Source organism: Ursus maritimus, assembly GCF_017311325.1.
Source record: "Ursus maritimus isolate PB19 chromosome X unlocalized genomic scaffold, ASM1731132v1 scaffold_X1, whole genome shotgun sequence".
NCBI classification, from domain to species: Eukaryota; Metazoa; Chordata; class Mammalia; order Carnivora; family Ursidae; genus Ursus; species Ursus maritimus.
In genome coordinates, this window is record NW_024423319.1 from 4635497 (window position 1) to 4660753 (window position 25257).

The 25257-nt window shown below is 39.4% G+C and overlaps 1 protein-coding gene across 5 annotated transcripts in view; it reads right to left on the reverse strand.

Annotated features, from left to right (window-relative positions):
- The window catches only part of ENOX2 (ecto-NOX disulfide-thiol exchanger 2), a 264867-nt gene that overhangs the window by 29518 nt on the left and 210092 nt on the right, over positions 1-25257 (reverse strand). For all 5 annotated transcript variants that reach the window (XM_008701635.2, XM_008701637.2, XM_040627347.1 and 2 more), the window contains 5 exons: positions 20424-20579; positions 13359-13565; positions 8318-8551; positions 5961-6173; positions 3982-4088 (listed from right to left, as the gene is read on the reverse strand). In XM_008701635.2, the coding sequence (XP_008699857.2) occupies positions 3982-4088; positions 5961-6173; positions 8318-8551; positions 13359-13565; positions 20424-20579 (917 nt within the window). The remainder of the gene's footprint in view (positions 1-3981; positions 4089-5960; positions 6174-8317; positions 8552-13358; positions 13566-20423; positions 20580-25257) is intronic.

A 25257-nucleotide genomic window follows, 5' to 3' on the forward strand; every position in this document is an offset into this window, starting at 1 on the left:
GCATTATAATGCCTTTGAGTTTGTTTTAATGGTAACTTTTTCTGATGCTTAGAAATTCACACACTGCTCCACAATGGAGGAGAAAGCACTTTTACATAGAATTAAACTGAAACCCGAGACAGAGGAAAATGCATGGAAAGAATCACCTTTGTACCAGCTGTTTTTAATTTATCATAAAGTAAGCAAATCACAATCATTGCACATTAAGTATCTAACTCTGTAGTTTCACAACAAGTTATGTGAACTTAAATTCATCTTACTCATGTGTTATGATAGGAACATGGTTATCAGTAAAGCAAAGTTCCTTACTAATTGTTTAACAAAACTGTACTTACTAGACTTTCAACATTAACAGGATACTTGGTGAGGAAAGGGTCAGATGAAGGAATGGAAAGGAACAGATAGCTTCTACACTTACATAGAAATTTGAATCTGAGCTATCATTCAGACCAATGAAGCAAGGTACAAACACAAGTTCCTAATGCTTTTTGTATGATACATATGGAAATAAAAATCAGATCCAAATAGTGTTAGTAGGTGTTCTGATGGCTGAAAGCTAATAGCTAGTGTTAGAACACATGGTTAAAACGAGGGTGTGGGGATGACTTGAACAATCTATCTGCAAACAGTTCTTCAGAGTTTGGAATGGTAGGCTTGGAAATCTAGAGAGAAAGTTATTTTAGTAATCACAGTATCTCATTTTACAAGAATGCTAGCAATCGTCAAGTCCCTTTTCCTCTGGCCCTAACGATATAACATCTCCTACTGGAGAGGATGCGAGGGGGTCTGTTCTAGTGCCTACTGCTATGGCTCTAGTTTCTGTATATCATCCAAGGTTTAGCTTCTAATTGAGCCAGCTTCTCAGTGAGAGAAACACACAGGTTTTAAACAGTTCTATAGAAAAAAGTTCCTACAATACAGAGAGCTTTCAGTAAAGTCACTGTAGACATGAACTTTTAGTAAAGAGAGAAACTTTAGCTTTCTCTTACCACCCTTTTCAATCGTATCAGCAGGAGTCTCATGCACATACAAATCAGGAAAGTAAACCAATGAAAGACCCATTAGCAAACTAGTACGCCCAGCATATCTACCAAGGTGAGCACCTGAGCTCCCTGAATGTGGGGACTTTTCTTTCTTAATCCATAACCCTGCTCTCAGCAAGTAAGGCACTGTTGGCTGCTGGTAGGATGACAATAAGACAAGGAGCGACTTAGGAGTTGTAGCTTTGAACCTCAGGCCAAGAAAAAGTTGGTCTAGCTGATATAAGTCACTGAGATGCTCTGGTTCACAGTAGGGTGCTCAGAGATAGCCCCAATATAAGAGGACGGTGGTTATTTTTTAGTTTCCTATTATCAAGTTAAAGTATGCAGAGGTTAAAAAAAGCCATGATTTAAAGAGGTACCCATGTGAAATAGAAGAGGTTTTTTTAGATTTAGGAAATATAATGCCAGAGGAAGGTCATAAGCTATGTTCCACTCTCAGTAGTTTTACTTATCAAGATTGAGGTATTCAAGTAGGCCTTAATTTAGTCCAATCCAATAGGCAGAAAGCATTTTTCTAGATTTCCACAAAGTCTACAAAATACATCATGAAACACGAAGCTCTTGGCAAGTCATGCTAGCCATGTCCTTTATCCTCATCGCTCTGCCAAGGAAGCTGTGCTACAATATTAGATGATAGGATGGATAGCTCTCATTCTCTACAGGCCCCGAGAAATGTCCAGCTTACTGGCTATCTTTACTGAGAAGGTAATTAAATTCAAGTATGTACCCACCAGATAGGTAGGCTTGACAGAACTATAGTTCTCTATAGAGAGCCTTGACAAATAATATTCATGGAAATATTTTATTGCAAAGTCATTTATAGAAGGGCTGTGGTCTGGACAAGTCAGTGCTCAAATCAGAGGCTCCCTTCCTCCTCTGAAAAGACATTATTGTACTGGCAGGGCTTTCTGCAATGGGTGGGGCACTTCAGACAGCTTCTTCCAACCCTGAGAATGAACACACATGTATGTGTACTAAAGAAAAGTAGAGACTTACTACTGCTTTTCTACAATTATAAGACATATTGAGCATTTTTCCTCAACCTTTATTCTTCTGAACTGTTCAGACTCAAGAGTTTAGATATTTTCAATTTAGGGTATTAAACTCTACTCTCCGCCCCCATATCTTTCTTTACCTTTCTAGCTCCCTGAGGGCAAAGACCATCTAGTCCTGAATTGCCTGTCATGATGCCTGAGACAGAGAATGTGCTTCAGTTAACGTTTGAATTGAAATGTTGAATTTTGTTTGTTGAGGCTCAACAAAGTTGGGTAGCCCTAGCTAGGATTCTAAAATCATCTTGTGCTACTATAAGACAGTAGCTCCCTGTTTTGTTCCTAATTCTCTTTTTAAAAATAATTTAAAACCTTACTAGCTTTGTATGACTGTACTTAACCATTGGGCTGATGTCTTCAGGGAGTTCTCAGTGACTCCCAGATCCCTTTGCTGAGCCAGAACTGATGGCTCAGAAGCTATCAGTTTATGAAAACGGTTTGGCTTATTTTCCTCTAAATGCTCGTCATAGTTTTCAAATTGTTGCCACACAAACTATGTCATGTATTCTCATGAAGGACAGAAAGAATAGATTGCTATCTTCATTTTATGGGTTAGGAAATCGAGGTCCACAAAGATTAAATGACTCACTCAAGAGAACAAGGCAGTTTATACCAGCACTCCGAGAAGAATTTCTAGTCTTGAACTGATCACTTACTAGCTGTGTAATTTGTGCACATCGTTTGACGTTTCTGTGTCTCAGTTTCTTCACATGTAAACCATGACTATCATACCTACTTATTATCCCTTATGGAGTTGTGAATGATAAACTGAAATATTACTATTTGCCATTTATATAGCATTTACATTTTTCAAACTCTACACATCTCTTATCTCATTTAGTCCCACAAGACTGGTTTCATTATTACCTCCAATTTACAGATGAAGAAATAGAGACTGACCAAGGATGGATGACTAACTTGGTCAAAGTCACAGAGCTGCAATGTGTCAGAGCTGCGATCATAGATTCTCTGACTCCAGATTCAGTGCTCTTTTCACTACACTATAGCTACTGGGAAGCTCATGTAAGTGAGGCAACCAACATGAAAGTGCTTTATAAAATGCAAATGCCTTACAAATGCTATATAAACATTAAGGAATATGACAACCTGCACTGATAGATATAATGAGACTGCTACCACACTAGCAAAGAGGACTCAGAAACAAAGTTGTAAAAGTTGCTGCATACACAGATCGAAAGTGTCAGGGACAGGGTAAGGAAGCTGCCCATAGGAACAGAAGACCTTGACATATAGGTAACACCATTTCAAAGGCAGATCCATGAAAACAAACCTCCCATCTTGGTTTTAAATCTTGGACTCAGGATAGCAACCTAATCACATCAGACATATTCTATGCTAAAAGTCACCTGAGCACAAGTGCAGAGCTGGGTGTCAACCTTAATCTGAACTCGGAGTCCTCTGTTACCTCTAAAGCTGCCACCTGTAAAGATGACTGAGTGGATTTGATCAAAGAGGCTCAGAAATTTCAATGCTCCAATGTAATACCAGCCTCAATTGTCAAGATGCTCTAATAAATGTAAGATAGCCCTAATATTACTAACACTAGACACAGAGGTTAGTAATTATTGTTGTACCCAAGACTAGCTAGCTTAGTAAACTTACAATTATCACAGCTACATTTTCACTACTCAGGTTTTCATCCAGCAGAATGCATTCAAGACAACACATGCACATTTATTACCCTTTTGGCAGCACATGGTCTCGTCACAGTGACAGGCTATAGAACACATCTTAGTGTTTCATTAGAGCCTTGTTGTGACCATGGGAGCTTGGCACTATTTAATTCTGACTAAATTCCAAATCAATAACTTGTTAAAGAAAGAAACTGTCCCCCTGGAGGGCTACCAGAGTAAAAAGTTACCAACCTCAGCTTGTTTGCACCAAACGCTGATGTTTTTACGCTGGGCTTTTGTGAAATGGTCCCATGCCTTTTGTTTGGAGGCAGAATGGTACACAGCTACTATCTGCTCAACTGCAGCATCAGATCAGCAGTTGAATCAGGTTGGAGTATCATCCAGGGGTCGCAAGAGAGAGGAGAAAAGAAATAAGAGAAGCATCAGGCTTGTTGTATCTTCTCGTATGACACCAGTAGACTATGGTTGTGCTCAGAAAAGGTTACATGTGTTGGAGTACCACGATCTTAAAGAAGACTCTAAGGCAGAGATATCAGTACAGAGAATGAAGAAAGGGAACTCCAAAAGGTTTGGGGTGAAATGGTAACTAAAGTTTTAATACAGGCAGTCTGTATTCATCCAGGCAGGTGAAGCAAGAGTTGTGGTGAAAGTGATTTAGTGTTAATGACCAGCACAGCATGGCAGTGAGCGGCAAACTTGTATCAGCTCCTTCTGACCACTGGCTTCTTTCATAAACTAGCCTTCCAAAATGAACTTGCATACCTCACTTCAACAGAGTCCATCTTTTTGTTATTCTGAGGTATATTTAAGCAGAAGCATCAAGTGGGAACCTAAGATGAATGGAATCTATTTTAAGTCTACGTAGATGGGTTTGTTGACTGGAGAAATAGAAGTTTTATGGAAGAATACTGTGTAAGTGCAGTCCTAAAGCATATTTTTCAGAGTCTCTTAAAAAATGTCAAACAGAGAAGTATGTACAAATATTCTGGTGCTTTTACCTAACCAGTTCAAGAGAAGGGAAACTTAGACATGACTTTTTGGGGAGAGGAATAGAAGGACAAGAGCCTCTTCCTGGGTGGGTATTCACAGTAAGAAAATCCAGAGGTGTTATTTTTTTTTCTTTATAGCCCTGAACAAGGGCTATAAATGAGTTAAGGATTTATAGTCCCATGATGCTTGCTGTTTTTTTTTTCTATTTGTTTTGAAGTCCTAAAAACATGTGCTTTCTCTGCCTGGATGCTATGCCCATATATATTTTCAAAATAAAAATGGAAAATAAAAGAACTCTTCCTTAATCCTAATTATGTATGAGTCAAGTGTGGGGAGTCACATATGAGAAGAGTGGGCCTTAATTGTTTAAAAGCCAAATCATAAAACTATACTCTTATTCTTAAAGTGAATGTAGTTCCTTACTCAAAAGATATGAGTGCATAGTTGTATAATATGTTGAACTAAAAACATCACTTGAGAATTTTTCTGATCTGTCTCATTTAAGAGACCTTGGAAAGGTTTGGAGTAGTACTTCTTCTTCTTTCTTTTCTTTTTTTTTTCTGGTGCAAAAAGGTGGTTTTATTAAAGCACGGGGACAGGACCCATGGGCAGAAAGAGCTGCTAGGAGCAGTACTTCTTTTGGAAAATGGCCATTTTGGTGGCTTCTCATCCCACCCAGTGTCTACAACATCCAGAAAAAAAAAATAGAAGAAAGTGAAGTGAAAACAACAGGTAGAAGTAGCAAATCTGGCATTTATTCAATCACCCTGGGAAACATAATTACACTTTCAATAAAATGTAGTACCTGAAAAAACATAATAGGATAATGATGCAAATCTGAAGCAGAGAAGCTTATAAATGCTGATACTGTATTCTAACTTTAGCAATGAAATACCAAACTTTCCACTGAGGCCTGAGGCTGCTTATAACTTACTTTGAAAACAAGCAAAAGTAAAAGCACAGGATTGTGGTCTAGCTACTGGTGTTTCTAAGGAGCCGAAGGAGATATACCAGGAAAAATGAACATAGGAGGTTCCCACATGTATCCCATTAAACTGGAGTTTGGGCATTTGGCAATACAAGGAGACCACAAGGCAGTGAAGAAGGGATCCTTGCCCCTTGACACAGGATGGCTTTGTAAGCCTGGTTCCTTGGCGGAGAATGTGGCGCCTAAGTGAAGCGCCCTCTCACCCTTCCACAGAACTCTGACTTCTACTCACATTGAATGAGAATTCCAGAAAGGGCCTGCTTGAATTTCTCCTTTGCTTCTTCCATGTCTTTCTCATGGGAAGCTTTCTCATTCACCAGGCGGCGAACGTGGCTGTTGGCCGACTGGATCATAGAGTAGAAGTTGTTGGCGCTGCGACGATTCACCTCTCCTCGTTCAATCCAGGTCAGCAAGGTCTGCACAGCTTCTGAGAATTTAGAATCATCTGAAAAAAGAAGATTTTTCAAATCATCAAAAGTAACCATGTCTCTATCTACCCAACATGCTGGCAATCGTTGGAAGTGGTTGTTAAACGAACTGCGGAGGATGAGGAGCCGTGCGTGCACACACAGGCGGCAGGCAGGCTGAAAGGACGAAAGACCCCAAAAGTAGTCAGACTGGTTGTAGTCTATGAAGAATTTTCAGAAAGAGAATTGTTTCTTCTTTTTTTTTTTTAATGTTTTCTTTACGGATATAGAGTTTACTGATTAGAGTAAAAGTTTACCGATTAGAGTTTTCACATATTGTGAATTTCTTAACCTCTCTGATTGTGTGTGTGTGTGTGCAGGTGTGTAATGTATGAATTATCCACGAGAGAACTTCAGAACCCTACAGTCCTGTTTTTATAATAAGGAAAAGTAAACCTGAATCTTGAGTTTAACTTGAATTTGATAGTAACTTTATCCTGGATCCATGAAATTATAATGTTGGAAGAAGCCTTAAGAAAGAGTTACATGGGTAGTTCTTTAGGCATCAACACGTAGATTTTTAACCTTTTATAGCATCACTCCTGCATTCAGTCCATAGCCCCAGGCTTTTCACTCAGTCCCAGTCACAATCCAGTTTGATGTAATTCATTCTATTTCTACATTTCTCCACATCCTGATTCTCTTGCCTGAGGAATCCTCCAAGTAGATTTCTGCAGCTAGTTAGGAGTTGTTCTCTGATGTTAAAGTAGTAGCACAGCTTATCCAAAGCTTCTGGTCCAGCTTCCTGATATAGGCACTTATATATTCTGTTAGAGGCTCCTGAGAGAGAGATCCATTAGCATCCTACTGAAGGCCTGTTCTAGGGCTCCACATCTCTGTCTGGCTAGAAACCTTTATGTCCACTGGAAATAGCTCTCACTGCGATTTGAACTTCTTGCCTCTTGCCATTTCTCAGTGCAGACATATAATGAGAGTTAAGCCTCCTCTTTAGGATAGCTTTTTATTTCATTATTTGCATACAATCTTTATGTTTGCTGCTCATTTCTTGCATGAGGTCCGCACACCAGCACATTCATTCTTTAAAAAAAATTCAAACTGACTTGTTTGGTGTCCTATGAATATGACGTTTTACCAATACTTTCAGCCATTCCAGCTTTTCAAAATGTACCATTGTTTCTGTATCTCTACTCTGTGTCTCTCTTCTCTTACAGGAAGACAAAATCAATTCAAACAAAGGATTTCTTAAATGTGTGAATCCCTTAGGCTATATGTTGCAAACAAGTTTGGTGAATGAGACCTATTTGGACAGTGGAATTAGCAGCATTGTGCTGAGTCTAGAGCACAAGAAGCAGGGAAAATTCATACCGTTAGAGCCAGGTTGCTATCATCAACAACATCAATAGGACACCAGCATTCATCCAATAAAATCAACCATACTTGGAGAATGAAAAAGACTGGATTTGAACTACTAACACAGGAGACCAGGCAGGGCAATTAATGTTAAATTGGAATAATGGTTCTGAGAGTCAAGCAGGGGGAACAGGAACAAAAACTAAAGGGAGAACGGTCTGATTTAGCAATGTCTCGAAGTCTCCATAGTTACTGCATGAAATAAGTTGGCCATTTTAAGTGATTAAAGAAGTTGTCTTTTGGTTGGTGGTAGCTAAGTCTCTGAGCCATCTAAGAATGGACACTGTGACCACTCTCTGGGCCCCCATTTTCTCATCTGTGGAAAGGGAATTTTTACCAGAGTTTTCCAGGGTGACATCAACTTCTATCATTCTGATTTAGAATTCAAAACTAACTTGTTATCCACAATGAAATGGGATGCTGACAGGTCCCAAGTCATGAATCACAGCTAAAATTCTCTGATGTAGAAAAGTGGGAAAAATGCATCTTGTCCTAGTCATCTTATGTATGGAGAGCAAAATGCCATCCCTTGAGGCAGCGAAGGAGTAGAGACACAGGTGTGAGTGACAAATTTTTCTGGCTCTTCAGTTACAAGGTACACCTCTCTACCTGCAAAACTCCAACACAAGAAATGCTTAGAATCCGTTAGTGGGAAATTCAAAGGATAATTGCCAAAAATACAAATATATCTATTAAATTTCCCCCAAAGAAAAGAGTTCTTTTAATCACAAAGCTCAAGTGCTTTCTGTACCTTTTAGTTTTTCAGCAACAACGCTGCATTCATGATCTGAATAGTGGACCACTGGTGGTGGGGATGGTGGGCGCAATCTTTCTTCTTCCATCCTTCTACGGTGGCGCTCCTCCCTTGCGAGCATACGCTGTTTGCATTCCCACTCATACAGGTCATCTCGAGCCTGTGCAAAATCGACGTGGAGCCTGCCTGTGTCCTTCTTGTCAGTGCTAGAGCCCAGGCGAATGCGGTAACCTAAGTGCAGAAGAGGGAGAGAGAGAAGTACAAGTTACCTCAGTGGGTGAACAACTGTTAAGTACTTTTCCCAGTTCAGTGCTTCCAATGTGGCTGTGGCAATTTCAAGTGACCACATAACCTTAAATTCTCTCCCCACTACTAGTGAGGTGAACCATCAAATGACTTGGGGTATAGTTTCATTTCTGATCACAGTTTACTATTCTGTGGGTTGGGTCAATCTTGTTCATAGGAGTTATATTCCTCCATCTGCCACCCTACCTCTGATAGGGGGAGGCTCTAGGGGTAATGGTATTAAGAATGAACCTTATACGGCACCGTGGGTTGGAAAGAATGGGAAAGGTAGCCTCAAACTGTGGTGTCTTTGAATAACTTCAGGAATGTCAGTCATACCACTACATAGAATTTTGATAAAATTTAAATGGAGCAGCTTGGCATTTCAATCCCCCAAATTGCTTCCTAGATGTATTTGGCAACCCTGAACATTTTTTTTTCTGGTAAAAAAATGGATATGATGGGGAGTGGTATGTGAGCCAGGTGATATATAATTTGGGATCCTTAAAAAAAAGAGGTAGTGTGCTTGTAATCCAGTGTTATAAGACCAGGATTCAGAAAACCAGGATTCAAGTCCATATCTCCACTTTTTGTGCCAGCTGTACTACCCAAGTTAAACCTCTTAACAAAAAAGTGAAAAACATTTATTAAGTTTTTATTAACTTAAGTTTCAGAAGCTGAGCTAGCTCCTTCCACACACATGTATTTTACTTCATTCTCAGCATAAGCTTGCAGACCAACTCCTGCCTTAAATAACTAAAAATATGGAAAATACATATGAAACAATGGTTTTTAAGACATTGGACATTGGGCAATGAGACAGAGATCACTGAGAGACAAGAAGCAAATGAAGTGATCCCTATGATTTCTCCAGTTTATTACACGGAGAGAGTTTCCAGGCCTCAGGACAGAGAGAGGAACTCAGTCAAAGCATGTTGATCTCCCCGAGTTGAAGAGATTGAACTAGGAATCCAGGGAGGCTATGATAGACAGAGTTTATATGGCAGAGTACTGGAAAGAGGAAAGCTATACAGAGAAATAACTTCAGAGATCTGCAGAGGGGCCTCCATTATTATTTAGCTCACATTGAAGTCTGCATGTGTGTGTGTATGTGGAAACTACCTGTGGATTAGAGGTAACAATCCCCAGAGCTCACACAGAGCTGGCAATAGTTCCTTTCCCCACAAGCCAGAGCAGAAAAAAATGAATAATTCACAGAGTATTGAGTAGAGTAGTCAGAAGGGTTTTGCCTTAGTGGAGAAAAATGAGCCCTAGACTAAATCCTGCTCTGGTTCTGCTGAACAAAGCTTAAAAAACAAGACCTAAAAGGATAAAAAATTTTTCCAAGTTAATTAACTGCATCCCAGAACAAAGTTCAAGAATACATACAGGAATGAAAAATATCTTGTACCCAATATGGTAAAATTCACAATGTTTGGCATCCAATAAAAAAATTATCCAATATTCAAAGAAGCAGGAAAATCACAAGAAAGATTAAAAAATCAACCAATCAAAATGGACCCACAAGTGATACAGATAATATAATTAATATACAGGGACATAAAAACAACTATTATAATTGAATTTCATACGCTTAAGAAGTTAGAGACAATGTTACCATATTAACTAGTAACACAAAATACATAAAAAAGAACCAAAATCAAATTTCTAGAGATTTGAAGTACAATGTCTGAGTTGAAAAAAATTCACTGAATAGGACTAATGGCAATTAGACACTGCTGAAGAAAAGATTAATGAACTTGAAGACACAGCAATATAAGCTATTCAAAATGAAATACAGAGGAAAAGCACTGAAAGAAAATGAACAGAGTACCAGTGAGATGTGGGACAACTTCAAGGGGCCTACTACACCCTAACTGGGGCCCTGCCCGGAAAGAGGGGAGGGAATAGAAAAAAAATATTTGAAGAAATAAGGGCAGAAAAATGTCCAAATTTAATGAAAACTCAGAGATCTAAGAATTTCAAGGAAACTCAAGCATAAGAAACATGAAGGACATTATACCAGGCATATAATAATCAAATTTCTCAACACCATAATAAAAAAAGAGCATATCTTAAAAGCTTCTGGGGATGTACTGTATGGTGACTAATATAACAAAATAAGAATTATTTAAAATAAATAAATAAATAAAAGCTTCCATAGACTTAAGACACATTATGAGCAGAGAAACAAAAAAGATAACATCATATTTCTTGTTGGAAACAATACAAGCAAGAAGATAATGAAGTAACATCTGACAGAAAAAAAAAAACTGTCCTCCCAGAATTCTACGTCCAGAGAACATATCTTTCAAACAGAAAGGTGGAATAAATTCCTTTTGATACATACAAATGCTGAAGAATTAATCAGGAGCAGACTTGCACTATAAAAATTGTTAAAGGAAATTCAAGCACAGGGAAAATGACATCAAATGGAAATTTGAGTTTATACCAAGGAAGGAAGAGCATACATAATATATGATTCCATTTATATGAAACGCTAGAAAATGCACACTAATCTGACAGAGAATGGAGCAGTGGTGGCCTGGGGAGAGAAGAAGGGAGGGGCAGGAGGAATGGATCACAAAAGGAATATGAAGGAAGCTTTTGGGGGAGGTGGGCATGTCCGTTATTTTGACTGTAGTGATAGTTTCACAGCTGTATGTATGTGTCAATAAAACCAAACTGTATTTTTGAAATATGTGAGGTTCATTGTATGTCAATTATTATACTTCAATGAAGCTGTTATAAAGAATAATGCCCCTTACACTAAAACCGCTACACATTCTTTTTAGAAAGAGGAAGAATAAATACATTTCATAAGCACATTTTGCTAGGGCTCTTTACAGTTTACAATGCGCTTTCACATTCAGTCATCTTATTTGATCATCTGAGCCATCAGAAAAATGGCTATTAATGATTGCCTTGCCTATTCTCCCAGGATCATGAAGAGGATCAAACAAAAGGATGATATGAAAGCTTGGTATAAACACATGACAGATACTATGATGCTAGGAGATTGGTACACGGTGCACAACGTTAGCTCCCTAAGATGCTCAAACTCCAATAGAAAAAAAAATGGTTATTTCTACATTCCCAGCCCCCTTTCTAAAGGATTTTTGTTTGTTTTAACCTTTTTTTTTTAAACAATGTGGGAGAACAGCCATCCAATTCAGGAGATTTCTAGCGCTTATGAGCTTTCAGGGAGCAGGTTCAAATTTAAAGGGCAAAATTTAGTGTTTTTACATCACCGATGATTGCAATCCCCTTTCCCCTGGCAGCCTTGAGAATGTTTCCAGGACATAGTTGTTGCCAGAGAGCTGATTTCAATGATGTTTAGATGGATACCTCCTGAGCAGCATGTCATCTTTTATGTACAACTGTTCAGAGTTTTTCAAGACCTTTAAGTTCTTATTAAAACAGTCTATTGTGGAATGCTCTATTATCATTCCTAAGTGCTGTCAAATCTTCTGTACCTTTTACAGCACTTAGCAAATGTAATAAGAGTATTATACATCTCAATAGCCAAATTATGGAAGCAGCCCAAGTGTCCATTGACAGATGAATGGATAAAGAAGAGGTAGTATATTTTTACAATGGAATATTATTCAGCCATAAAAAGAATGAAATCTTGCCATTTGCAATGACATGGATGGAGTTAGTATTATGCTAAGTGAAATAAGTCAGAGAGACAAATACCATATGATTTCACTCATATGTGGAATTTAAGAAACAAAACAAATGAGCAAAGGGGGGAAAAAGAGAGAGACAAACCAAGAAACAAACTCTTAACAATAGAGAACAATCTGATGGTTACCAGAGGGGAGGGGGGTGCGGGGATGGAGGAAATAGGTGATGGGGATTAAGGAGTGTACTTGCTGGGATGAGCTCTGGGTGATGTATGGAAGTGTTGAATCACTATATTGTTTACCTGAAACTAATATAACACTATATGTTAACTAACTGAAATTAAAATTAAAAACTTAATAAAAAAGGAATATTCTACATCTTCTTCCTCCTCTCCTTCCCTACTTTACCAGCCTACTTTTTCAAACCCTCATTACATTTTCCCTGGCCTGTTGCAACAGGCATCTAACTGACCTCCCCTCCCCCTAGATACTGGGGATTCAAAATTAGATAAGACACAGTCCCTTCCCTTAAGGAGTTCATACTCTGCTCAGGGAGACAGATGTGGAAAGAGACAGTCCTAGCATGGTGCTATAGGTGTCATGCTAGGAGGAAACATTGGGTACTGTGGAAGTGCTAAGGAAGGGGTGCTCAGACCAGCCTGGGGCACAGTGGGGAGAGAAGTCAGAGAAAGCTTTTCAGAAGAGATTATGCTTGAGCTGGAGCTTTGGGGTGTGAGGATGTATATATGGCAGGTGGGATGGAAAAGGTAATTATAGTCAGAGGAAAAAGCATAAAGCACCATGGCACATTCTGAGAACTAGAATTAGCTTAGTGTGTTTAGGACATGGTACGTGAGGGAAGAACTGGGAGATGGTGCTGCAAGGTAAGACAGATAATCAAGGCCCTTAGATGTGACAAATAAGGAGTTTTGGACAACAGAGACAACTGAGAAGTGCCAAAGAACTTTAAAGTAAGACGTTGGGTGGAAACACTCATTTTCCATCTCTGAAGGCAAGAGGGGCTACCATTAAGCCCAAACTTTATCTGCCACAGATGCAAATACACTGATCCACAATCTCTGCATTGTGCCTGGTAGGCAGACTGTTCATAACTAAACACCTACCAGAAAGATAAAGGGCTTTGTCCACCATGTATTCCTCAGCAAAGCGAATGTGACAAAAGTTCTTTTTGCTCTTCCGAATAGCAATGATCTCTCCACACTGCTCGAACATTTCCACGATGATCTGCTCTGTCCCATTTTCAGGCAGGCCACCCACAAATACTGTTTTGCACCCTGGTGGTCGTTCTCGAGTTGCAGGAGGTGGAAGATCTGAGCAGAATTGCAAAAGTGTTTGAAATTAAGATGTTTGCTTGGGACAGACCTCCTAGAAATCTAACATGTCCCAGAGATAGCCCTACAGCCCCCATCAGACTCTGGCCAAAGTGCCAGAAGCATGTGGCCTCTAAGGCGCTTATCTCTGCTCCACAGCACATGGAAATAATTTTATTCAATGGTTTGGTGACCATGACGCCTAAATGATAAAGACAGACCCGTCTGTCTGTCCCATCCAGAGTTCTTTAATTCTGTTCTTTACTTGTGTTGTGACAACTCAGCTATGCCCAATTTTCAGTCATTTTTGCTAGGAAGACAGTTGGGGGGAAATCCCACTCACTTTAAATTCTTACTTTCTGGAATTCTCAGAACCAAGGTCCCTGAGAGAAGGGTTGTTTAATTCAGTTTATAGTTACTAAATTCTCTGTTCATGCTTACTGAAAGAACCATTTCAGAATTAATTTGACAATGATGGCGTAAACATTTACAAAAATATTTATGGGTACCAGAATGATTTGGCTTACAAAGTCAGCCAGACTATAAACCATGCTTTCTAGGTTTTTTTGTCTTTTGATACCAGTGAGTCCTTCTTCAAATTTCTGGCTGGAGAGGCGAGGTCCAGAGTCAATCCTGCAGCATTTAGAGGGAAGTATGAAAGACAGCAGAGAAAGTAAGCTCGTCTGGGAAATCATTAACTAAAGTGAGATAAATTTGGCTATAGAGAGTCATTACAAACCTACTTAATGAGATGATTCTCCCTCTGCTAAAAAAGTATGCTTTCTACTCACTCATCTTATACATAAAGCCTGTTTTATCTGCCAGCTCCGTCTGGCTATTTATATGTATCCAAGCATTTTCCAAGCAAAATTCTACAGTTCACGGCCCAACAAAACAAAGTGTGATGGTCAAGGGTTTTTTTTTAGTGTTGATTTTTTATCTGCAAGGATTTATTTTGTGTAATCCATTCTCTCCATTCAGCTCTTATAATAATTCTCCCAGCTCAAGATTTGGAGAGCTCAACAACTAGTGATTACAGCTCCTATGCAAAACTAAATGAGCCTCACTTGTAGATCAGGCCAAGGTCCCCGCTTGACATTTATCCAAGTTGGCAAGTGGATGATTTGGGAGCCTCCTTGGGTATGAGCATCTCTAGCTTCCTCACTTTGCTACCACTGTCTGTCTTATCAGTGTGGCTCAGAATAATCAGGTTCTCATGATGCTCTCTTCCCCTTTACTTAGTCAATAAAAGGGGTAAAGGGATTCAGGGAACTTATAAAGTTTCTGTTAATTTTAAAAATATCTGTTATTTCAAGAATTCACTGTATTGGTCTTTTGTTCTATAGGAGAAGTTTAAAAGGAAAAGGAAGATAACCTAGTGAGTAGGAATCTGAAATGTCTTAGTCATGGGCACTGGAGAAATTTGATTTTAGCCAAAAAGGGGGAAATTGAATCTCTTGAGACTTCTGCTTCTGAGTTTTTAAGAAATGGAAGGATTCTAATATCACACACTTTCAGTGATTCTCAACTCTGACAGCACATTAGAATCAACTTGGGAGTCAAACAAACAAGAAAATCCTGGGCCCACTCCAATGAGTGATTTAATTAGTTTGGGTGCAGCCTGTGCATTATTTTTTTAAAGCTCCTCAGGCAACTCTAATGGTAGCTAGGATTGAAAACCACTGACTTGGTCTAAACTTCTGTTACGGAGAAAAACCTTAGCTGAGTGAGGCTGAGTGACTCATTCAAGATTACCAAATTAGATAGAAAGAGAAGGAACATGAACTTGGAGCAGGTAAACCTGGATTTAAACCTTAACTTTATAACTGTCTATAGGACTTTGTGAAAATTACATAACCTCTGAGAACCTCATATTTTCATCTGTAAAATAGGGATACTGCCTTCTACCTTACAAAGGTTTTTGTAAGATAATCGATAATCTACTGTCTATATTGCAAGTGGTACAATGCCTAGTGTTTGATAGGTTCCCAATAAATAGTAGTTATTGTAGTATTATTATTATTTACTGTTATAGAACCCAGGTTTCCTGATCACCAATCTGAGGCTTTCTAAAGCCCTACCACAGGTCTGGAGTGGAGTGGTAGCTTAAGACCTGGACTTCTAAATTCCCAGCTCCTTGCTTTATCCAGATCTTCAGATAAGGCTTGGTTTGGGAAGGAATCACTCTTCTCAATAGAGGAATCTACAGCTGTGAAGACACAAATGGTTTTGACCATGGAATACAGAGCCATGTTTTCAAATCAAGGGCTTTAGCCAAAAATCCCTTTTTAGAATTCTTCTGAAGTTTGCTATTTAAGGAATTTGATGGTAAAGAAACTTTTTGTGGCGCAAATGATCATCTTTTTATATTATTTAAGTTTGCTTAGTTAGGTCTACGTTTCGGTCCACTGAGAGACTCTAAGGAATGTCTGGTTACTGCCACAGTTACATATAACACCGAAAATACAAAGGCTTTTAATCCTTTAAAAATTCTGTGGGATTTAAAAATTCTGTGATGAAGTCATCATCCTATTCAGATGCTGTGATTATTCTGTGGTAACTGCTAAGTAAGAAAGCATAAAAGCCACTAAGAGTGGGGTCAAGAATGCTGGGGTTTATTTATTTTCCTTGGGTAAATGTAGAAAGCCTCTTTGATAGCATTCGCTAAGATTTAGGTGTATGCCACTCAACAAGGCAATGGGCTGTACTACCTTCCTTAATGGATAGTACTTGTACTTCAATTAACAGCTCAAAGCACTTTGTTGTCTGGGTCTGATTTTCTAATCCCACTGAAATCAGTGATCTGGGCACAGCAAGGATAACTCCATAGGAGAGCAAATTCAAAGTCCACCTATTAATCAGGTAATGTGCTAAACTCTTCTAACACCCCAACCACTACTCTGGATAGAGAAGAAGAAAACTTCATGTAAATGACTCAAGATAACTGAGAGTATAAAGAACTTTAATCTCTGGTAATGGAAAAGGAGAAGCTTCTAGCAACTCTAATTATAACTAAGCACCTACTCTGGGGAGCCCTTTTGGGGGAAATCAGCATTAAGATCTGAGTCACTGCTGATCTTTGAAAAGTGAAGTAGGGGGCAGCATGGAAGACCTATAAACCACTTGCATGTATCTTGCTTTTCAAAGAAGCGTCACAGATCACTCACTGGTTTGCTGGAATTTACATACTGTAAAGTCTTTGAGTTGATTTTATTAGACAGTCCAAGACTGAAGGCCCCCTAGACAATCAGCAGGGGTCAGATATATTTTAATGTAATTCCAACTGATTGGAGGTAATCAGAAGACTGGTGAATCTTTATTAATTCTCAATTTACCCACTTTCTCTAATTTTCTTTATAGAACCCAGCCCTAGGAGCCAAAATGAGGTTGGCCTGTTCTGAAATAGTAAAATGAAAAAATTGCTTTTTTTTTTCTGGCTCCTGGGTGCTTTCCCACATCTCTGTACACACGTAGCAGGTGATATTCCACCATTTATTCCATGTTTTCTGTTAACTAGACAGTAGACTCAAAATGCAACCTCTCCATGCAGAAGGTCTATCAGCTGAAGTGGGAGGAAAACCAATACTGTCGTATCCTGAAAGCCAAGTAAAGAAAGTATACCAATGAGTAAGGAGTAACCAACTGTGTCATATGTGACTATTAGGTCAATTAGGAAGAGAACTGAGAATTGACTACAGGATTCAGTATTATAAAGTCACTAGAGTTCTTAAACAAGGGACATTTTGATAGAGGGGTGGGGTGAAAGCATAAATGAAGAAGATTTAAAAGACAATTGAAAAAAACTGGAAACAGCTAGTAAAGAGGGCTTTTGTACAGAAATGCAAACTCCCTCTTTCTCTTTTAAATTTCGAAATGTTGGAATTCCTCAGGGGTCTCTGCTTGTTTGTCATCCTTTCTTGATCTATATAATCTCTCTAGTGGTCTTGATCATTCTTACACTTTCAAATGACGTATTGTTTCAAAAAGGATGAAGGGGTCACTAGTACTAAAAATAGCAGAGAGATAAAGTAACTTAAGGGGTAAAAATTATCCATTGGACATAGCACCCAATATTTAAGTGAAAATGCATTAGAGCAATGAATGATTAACTATTGTTTTAATTTCAGTATCTTCCATGTGGAAATGTTCCAGGAGAAGATAGGCTTGCAGTTGGGCTGGAGAGGAATGTGATACTGGGAAGCAGTTGAACTTGACTAACAGGTGGGTAAGTGGCAAGTAGAAATGACGGATTGAAGTCACATGAAGCATACCAGTGAAAGGCTTCTGAAGTCAGGAGTTGGACTTGGCATTTGTGAGCAATGGGAGCTCCAGGACTTTTGGGTTCTGTGTATGTGACAAGCACCTGGATGAAGTGTCAGGTGGGAGAGGGTGAGGAATTGATGGTAAAGATATGTTCTAATGAAGCAAGACAGAAGCAGATTTGATGGCTGCATAAAGAGACTGTGAGAGTCCCCAAATTACAGGACCTTATTGCTTGAGAGGCCATTGAGTGCAAGAGAATATACCAGAGACAGAGGCAGAATATATCAGAGGCAGGCTAAGTACTGGGGTTTATAATCAAGGCCTTAGCAGACAAGGTTGGTAGGCTCTGGAGAAGATAAGGGATTCAGGCATACCAAATCCCTCTTCCCATCACACCTTCACAGTCTGGGGTGTTAGCAAAAATCATACTTGCCATGCTTTCAGCACAGAACTAAGGGAGTTTTCTCCATTAGCATTTTCCCCCACACAACTAACCTGAGCCCCCTTATAACAAAATCCAAGTTCTAAACAGGAAATAGAACACCAGTTTACTTTAAGCTGTGTCAGGAGGGTCCGTTTTTAATTCAATCCAAAGCCAGGTTCCTTCCCAGAAGCCACCACTTTACTGGCACTAATTGCTCTGTTGGTATTCTTAACACAGAGATGAAGAACTAAAGGATTCAGCCATGAACGTAAAATGTTCCCTTTCACTCTGTGGCCCTTCCAGCTTAGAACTGCGAAGGCATGGTGTAGGTGGGGAAAGATACATGTATTTGAGAGATGTCTGTCTCTTTCTTTTCCTAGAGACTCAAAAAGTTAGAGCCTCTTAAAAAAAAGTTAGGGCTCTTTAAGGTGTGTATGTCTGTATTCCTTTAAGGACTGCTCAACAATGTGGTCTGTGTTATACACAAGGTATCTGTTATTCTTTGGAAATTCAGCGACTGAATAGTCTGTAAAGTCATCACTTGTACCCAACGTAGATGTTACAGGTTATGAGCCATCCTGTTACCTTGGACTTGACTGAGACAATGAAAACGTAGTGTAGGCTGATTATGTGATAAGTGGATGATTAAAGCAGCAGGATTCTACCTTTACATATGTAGGAGGTTTTAACACTGGAAATGCCTAAATTCATGGCTTTTGAAATGAAAAAAGGTAGTATCAGTGATGCACAGCTTTCTCTAATCCAAAAGCAACACATGGGAAGAAAGGAAAAAAAAGTTCCGCTGCCCATTTGTAAGGACAGTGGCAGTAAGAGTAACAGACAAGGGTACGACAGTGCCATTCATTCACCTAGGCACTAAATACAAATCTAGGAATGGCCACTTGAGCTGGCAGGTAAGGCCTACTAGGTCATCTTATTCTCTATTCCCTAATTCTCCTGTGACATATTAGCTCTTCTTCCAATTCAGTCCTCTGAGATGCTAGTCTCCTAGATTTCTTATTGGCCTGGAAGGAAGTACCCTGCTGACGATCGAGGTCAAAGACCTGAAGAAGGCATTAAAACATTTTTCACTAAAAAAGGGCACCAAGGTGATTTGTCTAACCAACCCTGACTGATTCTAAGATCCTCTCAGTTATGAGCAGACTATCCTAAGTAGAATCCAGGGCCTGATTCCATGACTAACTGATTCCTATGTAAGGTAGGAGATGAAATTGTTGTCTGAAGTCACATGTCAAAAGTTATGTTTATTGTGATAAGGCAAGTTCTTTGATCTATGGCCTGAACCCTTGAATGTGTCCCTTAACTGCTTTAATGTCAGCACTGTGGTGGCAGCTCCCTTAAGTAGGCCACCCAGCACCATGACTAGAATCATGGAAAAAGTTTTAATGAGGCTTGATTCGTGTACAGAAATAACTTATGATCACTTAAAGTAAATAAAACCCCAAACAGATCCAGAAAAAAAAGTTTGAGTCAACTATCGCTGCTATATTTTAAGTGAAATATGGCCACCATATCTTTGCAGATGTTTTTAAGTGTCTAAGGAGAAAACTATTCATTACTGACAAGATAGATCCCTAGACCATTTCCACATGAATTTCACTGACTGGATGGTTGCAAGTGGTTTGACTTAGTCTCAGTAATCCTCTTTGCCCTCATTGCAACTTAAACCTCACCCCACTGTCTGTTGCAGCCCATCAGTTGAACAGCAGTAGTTTGAGTGACGTGTGAATAGCTGGTGGCAGTGGAGGATTCTTAGCACCAAATGTATATTCTCATGTGCCTCAGGTAGGCTCAGACACACTCTATTACTGCCATCGTCAGAATGTAGGCCAGTTATGAAAAAGAGAGTCTGTAAATGACAGTGTCGAACAACTTGTGTCAGGTGTCTCTGTACAAGCACACTTGAATTCCTTACCAGATGGCATTAGAAACACATTTTATCATTTGTACTGCAACCAGCACACAGAAATTTACTGTTCTGTGCATAAAATTCAGCCGTGCCTAGTAAGAGAAAATTTTCCTGTCTTCTGTTTTCTAGGTGAAGCTTCTATACATACAGCTATGAAGCCCTTGGGTATTCTTTTGAAAAAGAAGAGTGTTTCTAGACACCAAAACATTGTGACTTGTGTGGAGAAAAAGCAGAATATTACTTGGATTTGGAGGGAAAAGCGTGCAGCTTTTACAGTGTATGATCTCTTTTACTACTGGCATATCTGGTGGAATTGGAGGAGGTACTATTCCTAAGCCAGGCATCATTGGAGTTATTGGTGGAATTCCAGTCATCATTCCAAGAGCAGGATCGAAGTCTAAAAAAGGAGAGAAAAGAGAACAATAAACGACACCAGGCAAGGTCAAGTGGAGGCAGAATATTATCTTATAAAGACTGTGGACTCTGGGAAACAAACTGAGGGCTTCAGAGGGGAGGGGGTGGGGGATTGGGATAGGCCGGTGATGAGTAGTAAGGAGGGCACATATTGCTTGGTGCACTGAGTGTTATACGCAAATAATGAATCATGGAACATTGCATCAAAAACTGGGGATGTACTGTATGGTGACTAACATAATATAATAAAAAATATTATTATAAATAAAAAAAATAAATAAAAAGTTCAATAAAGGGAAAAAAACAAAATAAAAATTATTTAAAAAAAAGAAACTAAGGGTCTTCCTAAGACAGAGGCAAAATATTTAAGAAAACATGGTATGAGCATTACCAGGTCTTAGATACTATATTCTACTTGTGCATTTTCCTTTTGGGGTGGGGCTGTTTGTTTTTGCTTGACCAGTCTGTTTATCTCTATATTTCATTTTGATATCCAAGGCCTTTCACCAGTTCCCAATGCACACCCTCCACTCCATTCGGACAAGGCTTCTTGCTCTCCCTTGTAACACTTCTTGTCTTTTTGCAGTATAGCATGGTATTAAGAGCACACAATTTTGGAAATCAGGCAGACCTGGGTCCTACTTCTATTATTTGCTTTGTAGGATGAATCTTTTGAACCTCCATTTCCTCATTTGCAAACCCTTACCTTATAGGGAGCTGTGACAAACAAAACAATGAATGTAATGTGCTTAGCATAATATATAGCACAAAAATACTCAATAAATAACTATTCTCTGTGCTTTTGTTCATGTTGTTTTCCCTGCCTGGAATCATTTGAGCCTCCCCAAATTCTCCTCATACTTCAAGGCCTGCCTTAAAGAACTCTTCAAGGCCACTTTCCTGGAAGAACTTTTTCCAGATAATTCTGGTTCATTCTCAACTTTGTGTTGAAAAACTGTTCTACATCTGTTGCCACTGAATTTTATTTTATTTTGCATCATCTTTTCATTCAGGGATGCTTCTAGGATGTGTAGGGGCCCTCACAAAGGTTTTTCTGTGGGGTTCATCTATATACACAGTTTGATTCACCCCAAGTCAGCATCAACACCATTCAGTGGCATAATCTCATGAGATACCATGAAAGAAATGCCACACCAGGCAGCTACAGTGATTTACTTACCAGGCTACCTTCCTGGAACCAAGACTCTGAGAGGACTCCATAGGCAGGAGTTCTGAAGCTTCTTGGAGAATCTGGTTGACTCCACATGTGGGGTAGAGGATTGGAGAGTGCCCCAAAGGGGAGAAAGGAGGACTAGGGTCCACATAGGTTCGGTATGAGATTGGGACTCCTTGCTTAGACAACACTGCAAGTCCTGGTCAATTCCAGGCAATGAAGAGGAACTTTAAAAACTTCAGAAAAGGTGCTTAAGATTAGAACCTATATAGAACCTGTTCTGGACTCAGGGCACCTACCCTGATCACACTACCTACCTGGCTGGTCCTTAGCACTGGACGGGGACTTAGGAAATATCAGGCAGGCATTTCAAAGTATGAGGTCCCCTAAGATGCGGGCCTAGGGCAAAGGTCCCACTTGCCTGGGTCTAAGGGTGGTACTAGTTTCATTTAAATTTTGTCTCTATATCAAAATGCAAGTTTTTTGAGAGAAGGGAATGCATTCTACTTCCTTATTTCCCCACCTCTCACTGCTGTCCTCTGCTACAGAATGCACAGTGGACTGCAAGCAAAGAAAGTATTGCAAACAACGAAAGTATTGCATAAGGAGTTCTGATAATGTAGGGGCAGTTGCAGTAGCCCTAGCAGGTCCGACTCCCAAAAACCTTACTTTGCTCACCACAAAGACTAGAGGGGGCTTTGCCTATAAGCATGTCCTCAAGCTGGCTCTGAATCTCCTGGGTGGCTCTCTAAGATATTGAAGGGGGTGGATCTAAGCAGGGGGAAGAATCTGTGGTCCCTAGAGAAGCAGAACTTCAGGAACAATAGGCCCAGTAGGGGTGAGTCTTATGACCAGGCAGATAGGCAGGCGGGTAGCATGTGTGCCTCCTCAATTGGAAAGTCAGCCCACAAGAGCCAGGGCATTCCCTATCTTCCCACATGCCTGTCATGCTGAAATATCAAGACCCCAGATATGTTTGGGAAGAAAAAAAATGTCTTCCAAGAAATTAGAAGAAATTTTATTTTTCTGAAAACAAATTTACTTTTAGCTCTCATGTGTCAGCTCACCCAACATGCACTTGTACACATGCATGTGAGTGTGTGCGTGTGCGCACACACACACACACACATATATACACACTCCCTTCCTCCCTCCCTGTGGCTCTTATATCTCTAGTTTCCTCCACATACTAGTTATATGACCTTAAGGAAGATTTCTTAATATCTGGTAACATAGTGCTATTTCTTTTTTGATAAAAGTGGGGATAAATGATGACATTTAGCTCAAAGGATGAAAGGGCAGAACAGACATGAAAACCTCTGGCATGATAGGTGGTAGTCCTGATAGGTAAGTTTCCATCCTTCCATTCAAAACATGCATACACATGTCAATAAGTCCACTTATTCAGGCATTCATTCCCACATTCCACAAGCATTTGTGATAGCTTTGTATATGTCAGGCTCTATCAGGTGGAGGCAGGGGGTCCAGGTCTTCCTTTCCATCTTGGAGGACTTAGGCCCCTGATACCCTGTGTTCCTATGCTGTAGAATAAGAGCACTGTGGTTAAAAATGCCATTTGTGTCTTTGGAAAATTTGATTCCTCGTGTATATGATTTTGGAAAAATTGTTAACATTATCTCACCCATTTACAAACTGTTAATTTTCAGTAGGAAAAGATCAGATTAGTTTGTGTGCCAACTAGACAATTCCATCTACTATTCCCCTCCAACTGAAATGTTTGTCTTCCTTTTATTGTTCTTCCTGCCTCCTCATTGTTATTCATATAGCTCTGTCACTCACAACTCTACCTTACCACAGATTACAGAAACATCAGTTCATTAAACAAATTCTGCCACTTTGGCTGAGAAAGAAATGCCTGTCTCCATGTACTGTCTACTAATAAATGGAGACAAACAAAAAACAAATGCACAGGATAAATATAACTCCTGACTGATGTACTCACCACTCTGTTTGGTATGATTACATTAATATTTTATGAAATTCATTTAAAAGCAAATGTATTCATGACATATGGCTAAAGCGAGAGTAGATAAATTCCCTTTCTTCCTTGCGTTCAATATGCCAAGAGTTCCATGGGCTACACTTCCTAGCAGGGCTTGCTAGAGGGCAGGTTGCATATGACATTTCAAAGACTTCTAACACATTGATTATTTCTTTTGTTTATCTCCAACCACTAAGCACCAAAGTCGATGTGAATATTCAATGCCAACCAAGAAAATAACCATTTGAGATCATCAGACTTAAACAAGTATTGCAGAACCTGAAAAATCAAACAAGTCCAACAATTTATTTATTTATTTAATAATATTTTTTATTATATTATGTTAGTCACCATACAGTACATCCCTAGTTTCTGATGTAAAGTTCCATGATTCATAACTTGCATATAACACCCAGTGCACCATGCAATACATGCCCTCCTTAATACCCAGCACAATTTAAAACACATTGGGAATAGAACACCAGAGAAATTATCTCCTTCTTCGAGGCCCCCAGCCTGGCTTGACAAGTACACCAATAAGTGCGTAGTATTAACATTTATGTTAGGAATTCAAACTTTTGAAGGAGATTTGACATCGTTTTATAAAAGGATTATGGAAAAGTCCAAGGTATTCCTCCTAAGTCCTTCCCACAATAAACACTCTGTTCTGTTTTGCTTTTGTATCTCTTCTTCTAGCACTTTTCCCTACAGCCTTCTGACTCCTGGCATTGCCATGCCTGGAAGTGTCATAAGACGTTGGTTTGTAATCTCTCTTTTGATTCATGAACTTCTCCAAATCCCAGCTTACTAGAGATGTTATGAATGCTGTGTTATTTGGGCCAGCTTGCTCCTTTGAGTTGCAGCTCTACTATGTGATTTCAAGTAATAGCTCAGTGTAGCCTTAAACATTCCTGCTCCCTAGCAACTTGGGCTCATTCAACCTAGAGTAGTTACCTGGAAGTAAAATCACCCTCTGTTCTCTTTAGGCATTTGAGCCAGGGAGTTACACTGGAGGCACATACCGTTTCTATGCTGCCATCCAGTCATCCATATGTCCATCCATTCAATAGTTTGATGCCAGGCCCTGTGCCGGGTGTTGGGATTGAGGGAATGATTAAGGCAAAATCCTCGACCTCATAGTCTAGTTTGGAAACATCCATGCAGTTATAATGCTGTATCACCAATTATCAACATCCAAATTGTTTGTTGGGTGCTTACAATGTGCTAGCACTGTGCTAAGCATTTTATATAATCACATTGCAGTAAGCCTGTGAACTAGCTACTGTTATTATCCTTCATTGTATACAGAAATTAGGGCTCAGGGTATTTAGTTAGTTGCCCAAGATTACAAGCCAGTAAGAAGCAGAACTAGGATTCAAATCTGGACTGGTCTAACTATAATGCTCCTAACCACTACATTGCCTCTCAGTGTAGTATGACAATTGTTTTAATGAATTAACTTAATTATAGGTCAAAGGTGAAACA